The sequence below is a fragment of the Saimiri boliviensis genome, chromosome 2, assembly GCF_048565385.1.
Source record: "Saimiri boliviensis isolate mSaiBol1 chromosome 2, mSaiBol1.pri, whole genome shotgun sequence".
NCBI lineage: Eukaryota > Metazoa > Chordata > Mammalia > Primates > Cebidae > Saimiri > Saimiri boliviensis.
This window is the reverse complement of record NC_133450.1, coordinates 159,060,830-159,084,119: the sequence shown is the minus strand read 5'-3', so window position 1 is coordinate 159,084,119 and position 23,290 is coordinate 159,060,830. Positions and strand designations below refer to the sequence as shown.

General features: G+C 33.8%; 1 protein-coding gene across 1 annotated transcript in view; it reads right to left on the bottom strand.

Annotated features, from left to right (window-relative positions):
- Positions 1-911: 911 nt before the first annotated feature.
- JAK2 (Janus kinase 2) overlaps positions 912-23,290 on the bottom strand; it is a 120,547-nt gene continuing 98,168 nt past the window's right edge. Inside the window, exons 15-25 of the mRNA XM_039461525.2 lie at positions 21,641-21,768; positions 20,770-20,908; positions 18,829-18,980; positions 18,525-18,675; positions 17,671-17,807; positions 10,543-10,732; positions 9,573-9,697; positions 9,236-9,408; positions 6,302-6,419; positions 2,518-2,631; positions 912-2,282 (exon numbers count right to left, since the gene is read on the bottom strand). Coding sequence (XP_039317459.1) covers positions 2,175-2,282; positions 2,518-2,631; positions 6,302-6,419; positions 9,236-9,408; positions 9,573-9,697; positions 10,543-10,732; positions 17,671-17,807; positions 18,525-18,675; positions 18,829-18,980; positions 20,770-20,908; positions 21,641-21,768 — 1,535 coding nt within the window. The 3' untranslated portion in view covers positions 912-2,174. The remainder of the gene's footprint in view (positions 2,283-2,517; positions 2,632-6,301; positions 6,420-9,235; positions 9,409-9,572; positions 9,698-10,542; positions 10,733-17,670; positions 17,808-18,524; positions 18,676-18,828; positions 18,981-20,769; positions 20,909-21,640; positions 21,769-23,290) is intronic.

Sequence of the window (23,290 nt, the reverse complement as noted above, 5' to 3'; positions counted from 1 at the left end):
TTATAGTGTTACTGGCAGCATATATAAATAGAATGAGAAAGTGACTATTTTCCAAGCAAGTACCCATGGAAGAAGAAAATCATTTACATAAAGACTGTGTAACTTACTATACTAGAATATTACATAATTACATAATTCTAAGAATACCTTTACCCTTGTTTCTGAAGAATATTAATGTGAAAAAATATTTTGGCATTATGTGGTACCATAATTACTTACCTGTTTCTTGTACAAAACCAACTTAATAGCTGCAGGGTTAGCTTATTTTTATGTATAGTCAGAATCAAAACTGAAAACTTTACAAAGCCTCAGTGAAAAGAAGTCTCTTGGAAACTTCGTATTTTATAATAAGGTAGTGATCCCACTCTAAAAGCAAGAATGTACATGTGGGATTCTTTATATAAAACTAAAGATGAAGCATTTTTTAAAAAGTTTAAGAAAAGTTAGTTCACATCTTGTTTGAAAAAACAATGTTAGAGACCTTTGAAAAGAACATACTTTTAAGTATGTACTCAAGTTTTAGTATCAAAATGTAAAATCAAGCATATTTTATGACAGGTTATTTTTCACTTGAAAAGTAATAAAATGGAAGATCTCATAATTGTATTTCATATAATCCTTGAGGAGTCTTTACAAATTAATTATATGAAACTTTCATTAAAATAGCTACTGAAATTTCTTTAAAAATCTAATTCATTGTCATTTTAGATGATTTCTACATCCAGTAACTACTAAAATGCTTAAATATAATGAAGGTAAAAAATATTTCTTCCTTTTCCTTCCCTTCAACCCAAAATCAGAAGTCTTCAGTACAAGTTTTAAAAAAGTAGACTGTACTACTAAAAATATTTTCTTTTTAATCAAAATACCAAGTATTTTTAGTTTTGTATAAATAAACACACACACACACGAAAAACCCACTATATTTTATTTTAGGTATGTTATCTAAAGTGGATTAGCAATATAACAAAACACAACAATAAACAACCCCTTATACTTAATTAAAAAGATGTATGCTCTCATTTTTCTTAAAGATACACACTATGAATTTTCCACTGGCATTCCTGAATAAAATTAACAAGCATACTTTCTCACTTATTTTCCTCATTTCCCCTCTAATAAAAGAAAATCTATGACTGCAATGCAGAGTTCTGTAAACCCCTCAAATACACAGTCTTTAGGAAAAAATTCTTAACCTGCTACACATCTTAATAAGCTATCCATTTTAAAAACAATCTGTTGTACAGCTTAGGCTTAAATTTAATTCATGAGCATAGATCCCAGGGATTAAAGAATCTTATTGGCAGTAAACAGCTCAAAGGATGACAATACTTCTAGCATTCTTAATCTCAAAATTTTAAAAGAAAACTGTTCATAGTAGTCTTAGAGAAATCTGGAGATAGTTCCATTTAAAAAACACATTCACCACAAATAGATACAAGGGAAACCATAAGAAAATAGATTTTATCTTTGTAACCTTCTTTCATTTCGAAATGTATTCTTTAGGGTCAGGAAAATGTCCTATACAAATAAAACTAGACATTTGTTCCCTTCACTTTGAAAAATATTTACAGTACATGGAACTACAAGCTAAAAGTATACACCTGCTTATAATGCTGGCCAGTGATATGAATGAACAAGGACACAAAGGTACTTATTCAATTATCTGAACATCTTAATTTGTATAGTGAAGTAATTATAGATAAAGTATGGAAAAATTGGAAAACAGCATTAATGAACACTAGCCCTCATGTGTGTAAAACATCACACAAGATGCCAAGGTATTATACATCCACTGTGGTAAAAACTGTACATACATATTCTGTGCATGTTTAACATCGCAAAATTTACATTATAATTTTTTCACGTCTCAAAAAGCTGAACTGAAAAGTCTGTTTTTGTTTTGCCAGAGAAGAGTGATGTTAACTGTCAACGTTTAAGAAACTTCTCACAAAATTTCTTGCTAAGGACTTCTCATTAATGTCTTTTACTGGTAGCCTCATGAAGAAAAACTTACTGAATTTTGAAAGTTTTCAGCAGATATTTTCAGATCTTTGCTGGCTAGCATCATGATTTACATAATAATGATGTATGTAATAATAGTCCACAGCAATGTGAAAGAGAAAATTTTGTTCTATAAATCTACTTTGGTCTCAGAATGAAGGTCTTTTCTTTTATCCAGCCATGTTATCCCTTATTTGATCCACTTGAAGAGCTAGATCCCTAAAGGAGGGGCGTTGATTTACATTATTGTTCCAGCATTCTGTCATGATCATATAAATCTGTAAAGGAGAAAATAAACCAAAATTACAGTGAACACTAAGGACCATCTATAATTGGTGGGAAACATTAATTTTCAATACAGGGCACATGTCATAACTGTGCTTTGTTTCACAGTCATCTGATTATGCTGTTTATCTGGAAGCTCTGCAAATTAAATTTCAGAAAGTGAACTGAAGTCCTTGAGTAAACAGAAAAAGAAAATGGATGATTATCACGGATTAAAAAATGGGTTACCTCATCTGGGCATCCATCTGGTCTTGGTAATCTTCCATTATTCTTCAACAGTTCTATCAAATGGAACACAATCATCTGTCCTTGTTTGTCATTGCCAATCATACGCATAAATTCCTAAAACAAATCCACTTTCAGTATTTTTTGTACATCTAATTTGTAGTAAAATTCTTTTTCAGTTTCCTCCAGTGAATGGGAAAAAATTCAGTATATGTATGCTTTTATATGTTTTCAAACCTTTTTAAAACAGACTATTTTTAAGGATCAAAAACATAAGATTGTTAAATACAGAATCTCTATAATTTCCATTTCCATACCTATAATAAACTCAACACAAATCCCTTGAGAAGAGCTCAAAGCACATGAACTGAAAACATATTTCTGTTGAGTTTTTTTTTTATTGTATAAACACATCCTATCACATTTCAATTGAAATAAAGTTATATAATATAAAAGAATATAAGAAAAAATGAAGAATGAATAAGCATAAATGTAACACAGAAAACTTTCATATATCAAAAGTTTATAAAATTAAAGTCTGAATTATAAGCTAGGAAAATACTTAAATGTCATTAACTTATTTTCATGAGAGAGTTCTTATAAATTGGCCAAAATTATAGACATAAAGGGAGGCAAAGCACAGAAGAGATAATTCACACATGTGCATAACTCACCATAAACACCCAATAAATATATACTCAATCACATTAATAAGAAATGTAAATAAAAATATATTTAACTTCTCCCCTATCAACTTGGCAAAACTGCATAAAAATATAAAGACCAATACTGGCAAATGATGACATGTACATCCCTATGCATGTTGAGATACAATCTGGTATAGCTTTTCTAAAAAGCATTTTGAAATTAAAAAAAAAAACTTTAAAAATAGTTAATAACTTTTACACTTTTACTCAAAGATAAGTACCAGAGATAAGTATTTATCTATAAGGATGTTCAATATGTTCACTGAAGTGTTACTTAAAAGACTGAAGAATGGAAAATGATTGTTCAGATATATATACCCTTAAGATGGAATGCTACTCAGCAATTAGAAATCATATTTGCAGTACATTTTTCTAATATTGTAAACTTTACCCATGCTGTAATACTTCATGAAATAGAAGAGCAAACTGCACAGTATGACCTTAATTTTATAAAATTACATATTTTTATATATTTATTAATATTAATATTATATATAATTATAATATATATTATATATTTTATATATTTATATTTAATATATTTTATATATTTATATATAAAAATGAAATTTTATAAAAGTTATAAAAATTTTATATACCTTTTTTTATATACTTTTATACAAAAAATAAAAATAAGCCTGAAAGATAACATACCACAATATTAAGGTGGTCATCTCAGACTAATTGCATTAGAGATTATTTTTATTTTTTCATACTTTTCCATATTAAAAAAAATTATAAGATGACTAGGAGAAAAATTACTTTAGAAGGTTTATTTTGACTCACGCAGTAATTCCTAGAATGAACGAGCTTACTGAATTTAATAAAAATAATATTAAGAGAATATACTAACTAGTTTCTGAATAACCCCTTTTTTAAGTTTGAGGTTATTTTGTTGCATATTGCCTCAAAATTAAGCAATAAGAGCTTTAAAATGAATCCTACACTTACTATTATTTGGATAAATCTTTTCTCTTTTAAAAAAAAACTTAAGAACATATATTAAAGAACATATAAAGAACATATATTAAGAACATATATTAATCGATTCTGTCAAAGATAAGTCAAAGATATGTGGCTTTATTTCTGGGTTCTTTATTCTGTTCCACTGATCTGTATGTTTGTTTTTATGTAAGTACCATGCTGCTTTGGTTACTGTAGCCTTACAGTATAATTTCAAGTCAAGTAATGTGATGCTTCCAGCTTTGTTATTTTTGCTTAGAATCACTTTTGCTATTTAGGATTTTTTTCTAATTCTGTGAAAAAATGGACATTGGTATTTTGATAGGAACTGCATTGAATCTGCAGACTGCTTTGGGCAGTATGGGAAAGGACACCTTTTTTTTTTTTTTTTTTTTGAGGCAGAGTCTTGTTCTGTCACCCAGGCTGAAGTGCAGTGGCGCAATCTCAGCTCACTGCAACCTCTGCCTCCCAGGTTCAAGCGATTCTCCTGCATCAGCCTCCTGAGTAGCTGGGACTACAGGCACCCACCACCAGGCCTGGCTAATTTTTGTATTTTCAGTAGAGACGGCGTTTTACTCTGTTGGCTAGGCTGGTCTTGAATTCCTGACCTTGTGATCCACCCACCTCGGCCTCCCAAAGTGCTGGGACTATAGGTGTGAGCCACCACGCCCAGCCAATGGATACCCTTTTAACTAAGTGGTGCTGGTAAATTGGATTGTCATATGCAGAAGAATGAAACTGGACCTATATTTCTCACCATATACAAAAATTAACTCAGATTATAGACTTAAATGTAAGATCTAAAACTCTAAAAATACTACGTGGAAATGATGTAGACAAAGAATTCATGGCAAAAACCTCAAAAGCAACACCAAAGACAGACAAATGAGACTTCATTAAACTAAAAACTTCTACATAGGAAAATAATCAGAATGAACAGAAAACCTGTAGAATAGGAGAAAATACTTGCAAACGTTGCATATGACAAGGGACTACTCTCCATAATTTATAAGGAACTCAAAACAGTTCAACCAAAAACCCCAATAATCCTGTTAAAAAGTGGGCAAAGGAGATGGATGAATAGACATTTTCAAAAGAAGACACACAAAAGGCCAAGAGACATATGAAAAAATGTTCATCACTAGTATCAGAGAAATGCAGATTAAAATCACAATGAGATGTCTTACTCCAGTCAGAATTACAAAAAAAAAAAAAGAGAAAAAAAATAACCACAGTAAGATATGTCTTACTCCAGTCAGAATGAAAAGAAAAAATAGCAGATATTGGAGGATGTGGAGAAAAGGGAACTATTATACACTGTTGGAGAAATGCTGAATGTACTTTGTACAACCTCTATGGAAAACATTAAAAGATTTCTCAAAGACCTAAAAATAGAACTACTAGATCAGGTGTCCCCAAACTACGGCCCGCGGGCACTTCAGGAAGGGGCACCTCTTTCATTGGCGGTCACTGAGAGGAGCACAGGATGTAGTGGCCCTCCAATGGTCTGAGGGACAGTGAACTGGCCCCCTGTGTAAAAAGTTTGGGGACGCCTGCACTAGATCTAACAAACCCACTATGGGGTATCTACCCAAAGGAAAAGAAATCACTGCATCAAAAAGATACTTGTACTTTTTTGTTTATTACAGCATTCTTGACGAAAGCAAAGTTATGGAATCAACCTAAGTGTCTGTCCATCGGTGAATAACTGGATAAAGAAAATGTGATACACATACACAATGGAATACTATTCAGCCGTGAAAATGAATCTTGCCTTTTGCAGCAACATGCATGGAGGTAATTATCTTAAGTGAAACACATCAGTCACAGACAAATATTACATGTTCTTACTTATAAGTGGGAGCTAAATAATGTATACACATGGACGTAAATGTGGAGTGACAGACAGTGGAGACTTGGAAGGGTGAGCAGTTGGCTGCGTAGATGCTGAGAAATTATTTAAGGGGTATAATGCATTGTATTAAGGTGGTGGATACCTAAAAGCTCTGACTTCACCACTATGCAATGCATGCATGTAGAAAAATTATACTTGTACCCCATAAATTTATACAAATCAAACAAACAGAAAACTGAAAGTAAATAAAAAGCACACTGACCGCTGGTGGACTTTTACTCTTCTCAATGTATGTGAAAAGTTCATATAGAACCACTCCAAAGCTCCAAACATCTGAGGCCACAGAAAACTTGCTCTCTGTTAGTGATTCTGGAGCATACCTGTAATATATGAAGAACATTTAAAAGACAGTTATTTAATATGTGGACTCTTGATTTTACCTGCAAAATCATTGTATTAAAAAAAGGGGGTGGGGGTAGAGAAAAAAGTTAACACAGCAGGCCTGAGGCTTCCATGAGTAGAAGGGCCTTTTTGCCTGGCACCTGTGAACTTAGATTTCAGGAGGGATTCCACAGTTCCCTAAATGAGAGTGACTCACTATGCCTAGATTGTTTGTACAAACAATACAGTTTATGTTAACATCTGCTTTTCTTCTGGGAGTCTGTAATTTTAGTATGTGCCAGGCAAAGAGTGCTTATGTGACCAGTCCCAGTGAAAATCTTGCACAGTGAGTCTGTAATGAGCTTCCCCGATAGACAGTATTTCACATATATTGTTGCAATTCATTGCTGGGGGAATTAAATGTGTCCCACACAACTTCACTGGAATAGGCCCCTTGGAAGCTTGTGCTTCGTTTCCTCCAGACTTTGTCCCATATGCCTTTTCCCCTTGCTAACTTTGCTTTGTATTATTTCCCTATAATGAATCATAACTATGAATATGGATATATTGTGAGTCCTGTGAGTCTTCCCAGCAAATTGTCAACATGGGGGTGGTCTTGGGAACCTCTGATACAGAAATCCAAATAAATTTATTTCTGTCTCTATAGACAATACCAGGGTTAACTGCAGAGTCCCTTCTAAGAAGTGAAAATAAGCTATTCTTTGCAAGTTAAGATGCAAAGATGCATTTAAAGATGAATCCTGGAGGGAAAAAAAAATGGTTGCAATGATTTGATTATACGTTTGACTTTTCCTGATTACAAGCCTTAAAGGGAAGGGGCTATGGGTAGCAGAGCTGTCAGTTAAATTTGCCTACCACATCCAACTTTTCCTTTTAGTTCAGCCTTCCTGCTAAGGGACAGTCCATCTCTTCTTATGCTAATCCTATCTTCATATCCCTAGGTCCCTATATAGTATTTGGAGCACTGTAGAGAATTAATAAATGTTTATTAACATAATGAGTATGTATATCCATATCTCTGGATCTTCATATAACTAATATTTACTGACTGCCAGCTAGTTTTATTTAACCTCTTTAATTTCTCATTCTGAAAATAATAAAAAGAAATTCATATACCACTGGGGATATGACCAAAACAGATGATTATTTTTAGATGAGTTTTACTTTTCAGTTTAACTAATACCCTAAAAATAATTAGATGAAAGCAGTTCTAATGATTAGCAGGAGGACATTCCTCAAAAAGTATTGTTAATATTATGAAATATGTCAAACTTACACAAATTAGACAACAATGAACAACCATGTACCTGTCACTCAGCTAAACTCATTGCCCCTCTTGTTTCATGTATTACTCCACACCTCCACCCCAGTCACCCCAGTGAATTTATATAAAGTGAATCTCAAACATCATAGTATTTCAATCATAAATTACTTCAAGATGTATCTTTAAAAGATAAAAGACTCTTAATTTAAAACACATTCATAATAGCATTATAAGTTACCCACCTGTGGAAATAATCTGTTCTAAATCATTTGTGCTTTCTTACCTGATTTATTTCCAGACTAATAATTTGCAATCATTGGAATTAGTTGAAAAATTTACACATACAAAATAAAGATAGCTAGCACATGCAGATGATCTGTGAACATGGCAGCAGCAAACTGAATAATGTATACATTTCTAGTCATTCTGATGATCCACAGAAAAATATTTATAAACTGGCAGTTACATTATTTGAATCAGTAATTCTGATTTTCAAATTAAATATCAAGAATGTAAATAAAACATACTTAGCCAAAATAAAAACCCCTCCTTTAACACTAACATCTGACTCAAATAACATTGTCTTAAAAGTATTTTAGCAGATGAATAAATCAGAATGAAAGCCTATTAGAATGTATGCAAAACCAAAATATTCTAATATAATTCCACCAAATCATTCCTAGAAAGGAAAATGCACTGTAAATGAATGAAGGCATAAAAAAGGAAATCTTCCATCAAAGCACAGATAAACAGAAACGGTATATTCCACATAAAAAATTAGGTTTGAATGCTCCTCACAATTAATTCATATCAAAAATAACCTTTAGCGGCCGGGTGCAGTGGCTCAAGCCTATAATCCCAGCACTTTGGGAGGCCAAGGTGGGTGGATCACGAGGTCAAGAGATCGAGACCATCCTGGCCAACATGGTGAAATCCCGTCTCTACTAAAAATACAAAAATTAGCTGGGCATGGTAGCGCGTGCCTGTAGTCCCAGCTACTCGGGAGGCTGAGGCAGGAGAATTGCTTGAACCCAAGAGGCGGAGGTTGCCGTGAGCCGAGATCGCACCATTGCACTCCAGCCTGGGTAACAGCGAAACTCTATCTCAAAAACACACACACACACACACACACACACACACACACACACACACACACACACACACCTTTAGCTTCAAATTGCTGCAACATATTAAAATATTCAATTAATGCCAGATTAAAGCATTATCATGTTTAGGAAGGCTTACAAGCGAACTCTGGGATCAGACTTCCTGGGTTTGAATCCTGGTTCAGTGATTTACTAGTCATCTCACCTTGGGTAGGGTATTCAGTTCTCCATGCTTAAAATGGAGATAATAATCATTCATGTTCTTCAAGGGTTGTTATAAAGGTTAAATGAGATTATAAAATGCATTTAGCCCAATGTAAGCAGAGTAAATGTTCACTGTTATTGTAAATATAAATGACAAACTATTAATAACAAAGTTTGAAATCTGTGCTCTAAAATTTCACTTACACTGAAATGTACTCACCAGAATATGGGACTTTCACCAGGTTCTTTTACTTTATAGTATTCTTTGTCTTGTGGCAAGACTTTGGTTAACCCAAAATCTCCAATTTTAACTCTGTTCTCATTCTCCACCAATATATTTCTTGTTGCCAGATCCCTGTGGATATACCTTTTTGTACCAAGATACTCCATACCCTATGGATAAAACATTTTTCTTTCAGTTAGTTTTATGAACATAAACAATTTAAATTGTCTTACTCCTATTCCCTTTATTATCTAAGAAAAAGTCTAGATGATTTCCTAACAATTACTTCAACATGCTTGCTTCAGCTACAGCAAACAATCAGGATATTAGGTACCTTGCAGATCTGAGATGTGTACTGCAGAAGTTTTTTGTGATCTATCCGTTCTTTATGTTTTTGAAGATAGTCTCGTAAACTTCCATATGGTAAATATTCCATAATTAATTTTAGATTACGCCGACCTTTTAACAGAGATGGAAACAACGTTTTACTTTGCCATATTATACTGAAATCATAAATGACTCAAACATATATAAAATCTAAGATGACAAAACTATTATACATTAAAGGTGATATAGTTGTTAAGAATATAAGCTTTATGAATCAAAAACTTTTGAATAAAAACAAAACGTTTTGAATAAAAGCTTTAAAACTATTTTTGTGTGTTTTCTGTAACTCTTTAGGCAAAACAAAATAAACTGATGAGACTATTTCCTTTCTCTTCATTTACACAAAACAAAAATCATCAAATTCAAAAATATTTTTATAGAAAATGTAAGCAAAACCAATTTCTTTAAAAATGATACTCTCTTGGTAAACTTAAGAGGTGAAAAGAATGCCTAACTAGCCAAATACTTCCTCTAGTTATGTCCATGATCACCAAACACAATCTCCAGTTATTATAGAATATTTCTCCCTCTGGGCATTGGCATAAGTCCAGATTGTTAGACACTGTACGTTTCTGTTACACAAGATGCCAAGCATACCTTGAATTTTTTTTTTCTGTCGCCAGGTTGGAGTGCAGTGGCACAATCTCGGCTCACTGCAACCTCCACCTCTCAGGTTCAGGCAATTCTCCTGCCGCAGCCTCCCTAGTAGCTGGAACTACACACACATGCCACCATACCCATCTAATTTTTTGTATTTTTCGTAGAGACAGGTTTTTACCAGGTTGGCCAGGATGGTCTCAGTCTCCTGACCTCATGATGTGCCTGCCACAGCCTCCCTAAGTGCTAGGATTACAGGCCTGAGTCACTGTGCCTGGCCCATACCTTGAATATAAAATAGGTTTCAATGGTCAACTTACCAGCACTGTAGCACACTCCCTTGTACTTTACAATGTTGTCATGCTGCAGTGATTTCAAGATTTCAATTTCCCTTTCAAAGTCTCTCAGGTGCTCTTCAGTACTATGCTGAAGCTTTTTTACAGCCACCACCTCCCCAGTGTTGTCCTGTCGGGGGTCATATCGGCACATCTCCACACTCCCAAAATTACCCTAAATGACACGTCACATTACGATGGAAATAACAAGTTTTCAAGGCAAATTACAAATAAATTTTATAGAATATTCTAGTAGCTAGAATTAGTAGACACATCTTTAACTCTTAGAACAAGATAAGAAAATACTATCTCAACTGGTGGGTAGTAAACCTATAAATTTAACTTCTTCTGGACAAATTACAGGCCAAAATATAAATTACTTCAAAAAAACATTTAAATAAATGATGAACATTAATTATCACAATAAGCCAAGGGACATGCTGAGGAATTCCTAAACTTTTGTCACTAACTTCCAGAAAGGATTTTCCTCTTCTGCAAAATATCTTGATATCACTTTCAGTGATCTTGATGGAATGTGTCTGTTACGGGTTAAATGTCTGTGACTGCCCCCCCCCCCCGCCAAAAAAAAATTTATATGATGAATTTGGAGACTGTATTTGGATATAGGGCCTTGTGAGGAGGTGATACAAGTTAAATGAGGTTATAAGGATGGAATCCTAACGTGACAAGGCTAGTGCCCTTATAAGAAGAGGAAGAGACATTAGAGCAATCATTCTCCCATGTGAGGACATAGCAAGAAGATGGCCATCTGCACGCCAAGAAGAGAGCCCTCACCAGAAACCAACCCCTGCCAGTACTTTGATCTCAGAATTTCCAGGCTCTAGAATTGAGAAGTAAATGTCTGATGTTTAAGCTACATAGTCTATGGTATTTTGTTAATTTCAGCAGATTAAGAAGAAAGAAACTTTTAGCCTGTGGATGGCCCTACTTTTTTTGTTTAAAGATATCTTTAAAGAAATCCATTCTTTTTACCTAAGACTCATTAACTACATAGAATTGGTAAGTTGCAATAACTTAAAATATAGGTTTTTGGTATTAATCAAATTAGTGTATTTGGATATTACTGCATTCTTAAAGGATAAAACAATGTAGTTCTTGAAATACAAAATTCTAAGTGATTATATTTTCAATTACATACTTGAAGTCAATTAAAAAAAAAAAAAACCTAGACCATACGTAGGCTCAAAGTTAAATCTGTACACAGTTTAAAAGGCCACACAACAACGTGGGTAGACCCAGGACTCTCGAGTCAGATGGGAATTGGAATCTTGATGCATAACTTGCTGTCTCTCTGACCTTGGACAATTCACCTCTCCCTAACAGGAGGTTTTTTTCCTTCCTTAAAGTGGAGTATAATAAAATGTCTGTCTCATGTGGCTGTTGTGAGAAATTATTCCAAAACATATTTTAGAAACCAAAAGTAGGAAGAATTTTATCTTCTTTTCCTCTACTAAACAGTGTATCCATAAAATTTATTTTCCAGTGCCACTATATATTCCTTGAAATTAATGATTTTTAACTGTGGTATACTGTCACACAAATGCACTAATTTTTTAACACTGAAAACAAATGTACATTAAGAAAAATTTTTAAATTAATAGTCATGTCATTGCAATATTCTTTAAATACTTGTGTACATCTCTATTAAGACGTACACAAGTATTTATAAGCTAATATTAACAATTAGCTGTTCAAAAGATACAAACATTTCAAAGGCCCTTAACACACACTGCATTAGAAGCTCTCTCGAATTAGTTACTATTTGATGTTCCAATAAACAGTGGGAAAATGTGTACTTTATCACATCCCTACTAACAATGGTCATTATACTTTTTCTAAATCTTTGTCACTTTGATAGGCAAAAATCAGTCTCCCTTTTAATTTGGAATGCCTCTATTTTTCTTATGGAAGAAGAGCACGAAGAAAATTACTGGTAACAAAAAGCAGGATTTAGGATAGGAAACCTGAAGGGTTTGAGATAGGACTAGAGAAAAGGGTTTGAGATAGGAACACAGAAATCAAGTGAGAGAGTAAAAGAACTACCAGTGATATGCTTTGGCAGTGTCCTCACCCAAATCTCATCTTGAATTGTAATCCCCATAATCCCCATGTGTCATCAGAGGGACCTGGTGGGAGGCAGTTGAATCACAGGGGTGGTTTTGTGAGTGTGTTCTCATGAGATCTGATGGTTTTATAAACATCTGGCATTTCCCTTGATGGCACTCATTCTCTCTCCTGTTGCCCTGTGAAGAGGTGCCTTCTGCCATGATTGCAAGTTTCCTGAGGCCTCCCCAGCCATGGGTAACTGAGTCAATTAAACCTCTTCCATTTATAAATTACCTAGTCTCAGGTATGTCTTTATTAGCAGCATCAGAACAGACTAATAAAACCAGTGAGCCTAAGTGCCTAACCAATGTTGGTTACGTTGATACAGAAACATATACTATAATTTACTGTGTTACCATTTAACTTAGGGGTACTTTATGAATAATGCTAAAGAAATTCCCAGTTAAGTACTGAATAACAATACTGTTGCATCCTGTTGCATTCTGTTTTTTTTAAATAATTAAATCTATAACCAAACACATTAATGGAATTTTGTGTGAAAAGGAAACCCGTAATTATGTTTTGCTATCTCAAAAATCAATATATAAACAATTCACAAATATACGTTAAGTATAATGTTGACATTTGTTCCAATTCACATCTTACAAAACTCTTAGACACCATGTGTGAAGTTTAAATACGGTATATACTTATCATACTGTTCTATAATTAGTTGGCTATCCACCTCTACTAAGTTGTAAGCTCTTCAGAGCCAGTGACTATAACCCATATCTATAGTGACCAACAGAGTACCTGGCATTTAGTGTATTCAATTAGGAAAGGAAGAAGTCAAATTGTCACTATTTGCAGATGACATGATTACATATTTAGAAGACCCTATCGTCTCAGCCCAAAATCTCCTTAAGCTGATAAGCAACTTCAGCAAAGTCTCAGAATACAAAATCAGTGTGCAGAAATCGCAAGCATTTCTGTTCACCAATAACAGACTAACAGAGAGTCAAATCATGAGCGAACTCCCATTCACAACTGTCACAAAGAGAATAAAATACCTAGGAATACAACAAACAAAGGACGTAAAGGACCTCTTCAAGAACTACAAACCACTACTCAAGGAAATAAGAGAGGACACAAACAGATGGACAAACACAATGCTCATGGTTAGGAAGAATATCCTGAAAATGGCCATACTGCCCAGAGTAATTTATGGATTCAATGCTATCCCCATTAAGCTACCAATGACCACCTTCACAGAACTGGAAAAAAACACCTTAAACTTCATATGAAACCAAAAGAGAGCCCACATAGCCAAGACAATCCTAAACAAAAAGAACAAAGCTGGAGGCATCATGCTACCTGATTTCAAACTATAATGCAAGGCTACAGTAATCAAAACAGCATGGTACTGGTACCAAAACAGAGATGTAGACCAATGGAACAGAAGAGAGGCCTTGGAGGCAATACCACACATATACAACCATCTGATCTTTGACAAACCTCACAAAAACAAGCAATGGGGAAAGGATTCCCTGTTAATAAATGATGTCAGGAAAACTGGCTAGCAGTGTGCGGAAGGCAGAAACTGGACCCCTTCCTGACACCTTACACTAAAATTAACTCCAGATGGATTAAACACTTAAACATAAGACCTAACACCATAAAAACCCTAGAAGAAAACCTAGGCAAAACCATTCAGGACATAGGCATAGGCAAGGACTTCATGACTAAAACACCAAAAGCATTGGCAACAAAAGCCAAAATAAACACATGGAACCTAATTAAACTCCAGAACTTCTGTGCAGCAAAAGAAACAATCATTAGCGTGAACCAGCAACCAACAGAATGGGAAAAAATTTTTGCAATCTACCCATCTGACAAAGAGCTAATATCCAGAATCTACAAAGAACTAAAACAGATTAACAAGAAAACAAATTTACAAGAAAAAAACAAACCCATCCAAAACTGGGAGAAGGATATAAACAGACACCTTTCAAAAGAAGACATATATGAGGCCAACAAACTTATGAAAAAATGCTCATCATACTGATGATTGGAGAAATGCAAGTCAAAACCACACTGTGATACCACCTCACACCAGTTAGAATGGCGATCATTAAAAAATCTGGAGACAACAGATGCTGGAGAGGATGTAGAAAAACAGAGAAATAGGAACACTTTTACACTGTTGGTGGGAGTGTAAACTAGTTCAACCATTGTGGAAGACAGTGTGGTACTTCCTCAAGGACCTAGAAATAGAAATTCCATCTGAACCAGCAATCCCATTACTGGGTATATACCCAAAGGATTATAAATCGTTTTGTTATCAAGACACATGTACATGTATGTTCATAGCACCACTGTTTACAATAGCAAAGACCTGGAAGCAACCCAAATGCCCATCAATGATAGACTGGACAAGGAAAATGTGGCACAAATACACCATGGAATACTATGCAGCCATAAAAAATGATGAGTTCATGTCCTTTGTAGGGACATGAATGAATCTGGAAACCATCATTCTCAGCAAACTGACACAAGAACAGAAAATCAAACACCACATGTTCTCACTCACAGGCTATGTTGAACAATGAGAACACAAGGAGGGGAGCATCACACACTGGGGTCTCTTGCAGGGGTCCAAGGGAGAGACAGTGGGGGATCTGGGAGGTTGGGGAGGGATAACATGAGGAGAAATGCCAAATGTAGGTGACATGGGGGTGGAGGCAGTAAACCACACTGCCATGTGTGTACCTATGCAACAATCCTGCAAGACCTGCACATGTACCCCAGAACCTAAAGTAAAATTAAAAAAAAGAAGAAAAGTTGAGAAAAGATACAAACATAGGAAGAAAATTAAAAATTAAGTGAAAATATCCATGTCAACTGAAGATAATGGAATTTCACTATCCTCCTTCCTTTTATGTCAAACAAGTTGGACTTTTTCTAAAACACTCTCTATAGTCCACACACACACACACAGACACACAAACACAAATTCTGAGAAATACCATACTATCTACTAAAGGTTGGATCTAAGGACTAGAAACATTAAGTGGTTTATTTAAGATCACAGAGAAAGTAATTTGTAAGGTTTTCATGATTTTTGAGCCATTATTTATAGTCATAAATCCAGTGATTAGTGTTTCTAGTCATGAAAATATTGGCATATAATTAACAACAAATTAAAACAGATTTCAACCAGAAACCCATGAATAATTCATATTATACTAATTTTTGCCTTTTCTATTAAAAAAATGAGTGTTTGCTTTGTGATCACAATGTATCCCTATGTGGGAATACAAAAATTACTTTCTTTATGTCTTAATGGCAAAATACATGATTTGCCCTATAAAGACAATAGAAGATGATAATGCAACTGAAGCATACTCACACAAACACAATCAAATACGTATATAGAACAGTGGAAATAGTGTGGAAGTAGGAGTACAGAAACAAGGTCCTCATCTCACATCTGCTAATATCTAGCTGTGGCCATAGGCAATTACATAGTATCTCTAGACCTCAGTTTTTCTAATTGTAAAATGAAGAGATTACTCTTAAGTCTAAAGTATCATTTAGCAAACTGCTCTAGAGAATAACTTTCCATGCAATGTCCATAGTTAATGGAGGGTAAAAATGTTTCTATGGTCTAATAAATTTTGGACATATTGCATACTACTGAGAATTTGAAGCTATCAACATGGAATTATCACCAAGGTCAGCCAGTTAGGCATGTGGCCTCTGAAATATTTCCCAATATTTCCTACCTTCTAGCAGTCATGCTCTTATCATCACCTCTTCTTGATTATGGGCAGGTTTTATTGACTTGCTTATAATGAAATGAATATGTCAAGAGTGATAAGGTGCTACTGCTAAGATTAGGTTATAAAAGGACCATGGCTTCCACTTTGGGTGTTTGCTCTCAGCTACCCTGTTGTGAGCAGTCCTATGGAGATGCCTATGTAAGTGACCCTGGAAGCAGATTTTCTGAGTCCTGTCAACAACCATGTAGAGTGAGACTGTAAGCAGATCATCCCTCAGTCAGGCCTTAAGATGACATGTAAGGCCTGGCTAACTCCTTGATTACAGTCTTGTGAGAGACCTTAATCTAGAACCACCCAGCTAAATTGCTCCCAAATTCCTGACTCACAGCAAGTGGAGAAAATAAATGTTTTCAGTTGTAAGTTTTGGGGTGATTTGTTATACAGCAAGAGATAACTAATACACCCAAAGACCTGGACTTGGTATGTTTTGTTGGCTTTGCTACAACCCCCTTCAAAGAATAAAATATTCCAAGAATATGTTACAAACAGGAAACAACAGCAAAGTATTAAGATAACTAAACCAATACTTAATATAACCCTAGTAAAACTGGATTCAAATATTTAGCTTAATTACAAGGTCTAAGTGAGAACTTTATATTGTGTCCATGCCAAAATCCAATTCCTAAGGCCACATGATATAGAACCTTATCCTAGCAAGCTTATGGGAGAAAGAGAGAGCTTACCACTATGACTGGACCTTCTAAGAACGGAGCATTCCCTGGTCTTACTTAGAATATGTAGGTTATACATGATTGATCTTTTAATAGACAGAGACTGCTAGTGAATATGGCACAGTCAAAATCCTAGACCCTAAGCAGCAAGTCTGATTAATTCTCCCTGAGATGACTACAGGCAGAAAGGCAGGTAGAAAAGCATACATGTTCCTTTCTCTATTTCACTGAATCACTTATAATGAACTCCTGCTATCAAGAAACAGTCTATTGGTCAAGTCAATTTGAGTAATACTGCCTAATTTATCATCCTCTTGAAGACTCAATGCACATTACATGTTAAAGCCTCTGAAAAGTTATTCAGTAAAGATAGCTGTTTATTTAACACAGGACTTCTCCAACATCTGACAACCAAACCTTTTTTTTCTACAAGTACTCCTTAAAATGTTACAGTAAGTGAACTTTAGAAACTCTCTTAAGTTTTTCCTAAATAAAATGATTATACTGTATTTGAAAAACTTCTGACAATTTACCTTGCCAGGTTGCTGTAGAAATTTCAAATGTCTCTCTTCAAACTGTGTAGGATCCCTGTCTTCAAAAGCAACAGAAAACCCTGAAAGACCCATCCTTATGTTTGGTAACATGTCATTTTCTGTTAATAGTTCATAATCTGGAGAAATAAAGAATATTACCACCTTTAGTTAGCAAAATATTCTCTGGACTATACTGATATACATTCAAGTTGACGAAAATAATCATGAGTTATAAATACTAAATGATACAGGTAAGCTCAAATAGTTTAGATTATATTAATGGAAGCCTTTTATCATTACCCATAATCTGACAGGCTTTCAAGAGAGATTTTACAAAGGATAAATATTTGTTTTCCAAAATGAGTTTTAATATTCATAAAGTAAGGTAATATGCTGAAAGTTATTGTGAGAAAGGTGAGTAATACTGGAGTAGAAAGCACCTATAGGTCAAACACGTGTATATCAGCTCAGTATTTTGAAAAAGGAAAAAATAAACCAAAACAAATAAAGCTCATGTTTAGAAAACCAATTATAAAATATATGAGAAATGTTAAAAAGAACTGCTTTTTAAAAGTCAATTGAAGCAAAACAAAAACGCTATAGTTTATAACTCATTAAATGGCAAACTAAAATTAATTTACTGAAAGAGGAAAGGCCTGTTTTTTAAAAAATGAAAATAATTATCAGTCAAGATTAGAATATGTATAAATCATGAAAGGCATATGAACATAAGATACTAAGAGGGTCCAAAGGACATTAAGAAAAATTTTTAAAGGAATTACAAAATTAGTAAAGGTTCATTAAATAAAGAGAGAAGCCTGGAAAATCAGTGAGATCACTTCATCAATACATACCTGGTGTAAACAAACTGTTAAGATCTCGTATGATGGCTCTGAAGGAAGGCCTGAAATCTGGTTCATAATCCATACAATTATTTATAAGGTTTGCTAATTCTGCCCACTTTGGTGCAGGAAGCTGGTGCCTATCTTCATAAAATTGCAGCTTCTATAATTAAAGAACCACAAACTGGGAATAAATTGCATAATGCCACACCAACCTTCTTTTTAAAATTAGATGGGCTAAACAGTATTAAATCATGTGAAAGTATTATGAAAATTCAGAGAGAGAATAATTCTAACTTAATCTGTATAAACTTACTCTTTGAGAATCCAGAGCACTTAAGGGTTTATCTCCTCCACTGCAGATTTCCCACAAAGTGGTACCAAAACTCCATTTGTCTGTTGCCAAATTTAAATTTTTAGGATTTTCAATGCATTCAGGTGGTACCCATGGTATTCTCTCCTGAAGGACTTTTAAATGATTTGAACAGAGTAGGATTAAATAATTTGCAAGTAAACCAATCTTTTATATGTAAATAGCTTAAAGTTCATTTGAATAATCAGGCCTATTTATTTTGGAGGGGATGTGCACATGATGTGCACATGACTGCATAAACTTAAGAGCCAGAAGGGACCTTCAAGATTATCTAATTCAATACCTCATCTTTAACAGTGACAACATGGAGACACACGATTGAGGAATCTGCCCAGAGGCACACAATTTGTTAGAAGCAGAGACAGAACTAGAATCCTGTACGGTGAATTCTGAATCAATTCATCTTCTTTCCGTTAAACTTATAGTGTCTCAATTCGCATATCACTTTCTCAACCTCTTTCCATTAGTTTTACCTTACAAAAAAAAAATTTTTTTTTGAGACAGGGTGTCACTCTGTCACCCAGGCTGGAGTGCAGTGGCATGATGGCAGCTCACTATGCTTTGACCTATTGGGCTTAAGCTATCCACCAGCCTCAGCCTCCCAAAGTTGTTAAGATTACAGCCATGAGCCACTGCACTAAATAGTCAAAAAATTTTTTCTATCTAGTTTATCCTAAAATTGCCCCTTGATACTTCTTGGTATTTCTTTACAATGCTTACGTAGTAAAGATAATGTTACATCATTCAGATTGTCCTAATGATTTAATAGCCATGGCAATTCTCACTTGCAGATAAAAAAAAAAACAAAAACAAAAAAACAAAAAAAGGACCAACAGGCATTTATGGCGGATGGATGGCTAAACTGCACCAACATATTCTAGGGATGGAATTGATACAAGTGGGCTCTGCTCAAATCATGGAATTTCCAAGTAAAGTTTCTGTGGTCTTTGATTCCACCAGAAAGACAGTATTCAAGAAAGGAGGAAGCAATATAACTTTACTTTCCGGTATTCTGACATAGACAGACAGACAAAAACAATGATTGACAGATAAATACCTTCACCCTATGAATACATTTTTTTCCATCTTCACTTCCCATTCCAAAGGATAAGATTTCCCAGAATACCAGACTTAAGACCCTGTACTATTTTTCTGCCATACTCCATACTCCTGTACTACTGCCCAGTTATCACTGTCTTCACTGTCAGATAAGGCATCAAGTTTATGTACTATTGACTTACAACAGGATACATCAATGCACAAAAATTGATCAATTTATATTCTAAATTTAGAACATCCAGTTAGAGAAATTAGCTAAGTTACCAAATTTAATTACAATTATCTAGAGCCCAAAAAATCCCTCTCAACTATCTGACTGAAATTTCTATTTTTAACACTGCGTTAAGTGTTAAGTAGTAAAGATTAACAGATACAAATGAAAGGGGTTTTTTTTAAGGTTTTAAGGAGTCACAGTTAGCTGGATAATTAAACTAATTTCTTCACAGGGGGCAGAAAAAACCCTAAGATCTCAGGCTAGATAAGTTTTTATTTAGTGACTAGAAGAATAGTTAGAAAATTTACTTGTGGCTCAAGGAATATTAGAAAACTTCATATTAAAAATGGATAAAATCCTACTCTTCACACATAATTACAGATTAAAACTGTTTTTAAAAAAATAACCTCACAGTCCATGGTTATATGCTTATAAGTAAGAAAAATAGACTAAGATTTAACTAACTTAATTTAAATTGCTAAAAGTGATAACTTTATTATTAGTCAGGAACATATTAATTAAATGGAGTTCAAGGAAAATTAATAACATGTTCTTTACACCACTGCCCAAGTAAAGCTCAGTAACATTTTATGTATTTCTACAGAACTTACTGTCCTTTGGCAAAACTGTAATACTAATGCCAGGGTCACTAAGTTTGATGAAAGGAGGATTTCCTGTCTTCCTGTCTTCTTCTCTGATAAGTAGAATATTTTTGGCACACACATTCCCATGAATAAGGGTCTTTTCTTCCTATTAGAGTTAAACACACATATATTCAAATATCAATCCACAAATATTTCAGCATTTAGTATGTTCAAGACCTCAAAACAGATTTAAAGAAGAAATATATCTAAGATAGTATAATAAATATTAATTTGGAGGCATGCATTGAGATAAAAGGAAATTTATGACTCCTAACTATGCTGTCTTACATTTTAAATAACATAATAATCTACACTTGTGAAGAAATGAATAAATTAAAACTACCAAGTGACACTTCACATGAATTCTAAGGTTAGGATGGTTTGTATTTCTGGATAGGAGCTGACATTAAGAAATATTACTTCAGTTCTGCAGCAGGACATAGATGCACCCTGAGGGGTCTGATCACTGGCAGGCCCTCTAGTATTCTTCTCTGACAACACTGCTTTCTCATGGACATAATGTACAATGGGCCAAAAATATAGCAGATGTTTCTGCATAATTTTTGGTTAAATTTTCTAAATCCAAGAGACACAAAATATCATGATTGTCTATTAGTAGTTCTAAGATACTGATAGGATGACAAAACTATTTTTTCAAAAGTGATTTTACATACATAAACACATGCCTCAAGTAACCTCTTTCATCATCTAACACAGACTACTTTACATGAATTGGCATCCAAGTACAGATTTATTTCTTGTTTCCAGGTAAAGATAATTTGTATATTGTTTCATAAAATAAAACAGTATCTTTTGATAAAAAGGATATACTACTTACTAGAAAATGCATGGCCCATGCCAACTGTTTAGCAACTTCAAGTTTCCATAATATATTTATACAATTTTTATTCTTTTTCAGATATGTATCTAGTGATCCAAATTTTACAAACTCCTGAACCAGAATATCTGCATTAAAATATAAGTAATAATAATTAGCCTTAAGTATAAATATAATTAAATATATGTAATTTAAATCTTTATAAATATATTTATACTTACATTACAGGTAAAGAAAATTAAACAAAACTCACTGCTTTAAAGAAAACTTAATGGATATACAGCATTATATTTTTGGTTTTTAGTTTACTTACAACAGCAAGAGTAGGAGTTAAATTATATATTATTATATTACAGGTAACATATATGTGTAATATAATAATAAACCAGCACACCTCTATATATTAGTACTGAATTATGGCTGCTTTTTAAAAATAAATGAAGATTTCTCACTTGATTTCTCTTCCACATAACTTTTTAGACATTCAAACCTGCCTAAAGTTCTTGTACACACAAAAATTACTAACAATGTCTATAATATTTTAGACATAAAGGAGAATTTGAGTTCTAGCTCCATTTGTTCTTTTAATTTATTCTGCAGAAATACAAAAATGTTTTGTACTGCTTTATCTTTAAAACTTTAAAAAAATAAAATAAAACATATTTTGCCAGATAAACAAATACTGGCTTCCAAAAATATTCCTGGATTCCTTTGTGGTCCACAGGGGCCTCTCAGATACCTCCATATAACAGGTTCCAAACCACTGCTTTTGAAAAGACTATCAATTTTCAAAGACATGAAAAAATGTTATATAAGTGTAGATGTATATTTAATCTGTATTATTATTGAAAAATGGGTAATTATATAAACAATTTTCTTGAATGTAAACTTTGGCAGGCACTAAAACACAAGCATACCTCGAATATATTACCAGTTTCATTTTAGACTACCATAATAAAGCAAATATCACAATAAAGCAAGTCATGAATTTCTTGGTATGCCAATACATATGAAACTTATATTTACACTATAATGGAGTTTATTTAATGTGCAACACCATTATATCTCCAAAAAAATCAATGAATATACCTTTTTAAAAGTATTTTTTTAAAAGCATGCCTGCCTCACTAAGCTTAATCATTTCTAGCTTTCGATTTAAAGTGAGAGACTGGTGAATCTTCCTTTCACTTGAACATTTAAAGACCACTGTAGGATTATTCAGTGGCTTAATTTCAATACTGTTGTCTCAGCAAACAGGAAGGCCTCAGGAGAGGGAGAGAGACAAAGGACAGGTTAATTGATGGAGGAGTCAGAGCACACACTGCATTTATCTATTAAGTTTGCCTTCTTACATTTGCTTTGTTTGGGACATCTCAAAATAATTACAATACTAACAATAAAGATTACTGATCACAGATCACCTTAACATATACTTTTTAAAAAGTTTGAAATGTTGCCAGAATTACCAAAATGTGACACAGAGACATGAAATGAGCACGTGCTGTTGGAAAAATGTTGCCAACAAACTTGCTAGACAGTGGGTTGCCATAAACCTTCAATATGTAAAAAACACAGTAAGAAGAACAATAAAGCAAAGTGCAATAAAATGAGGCATGCTTGTATACTATTAAAGCATGGGTACTATTTCTA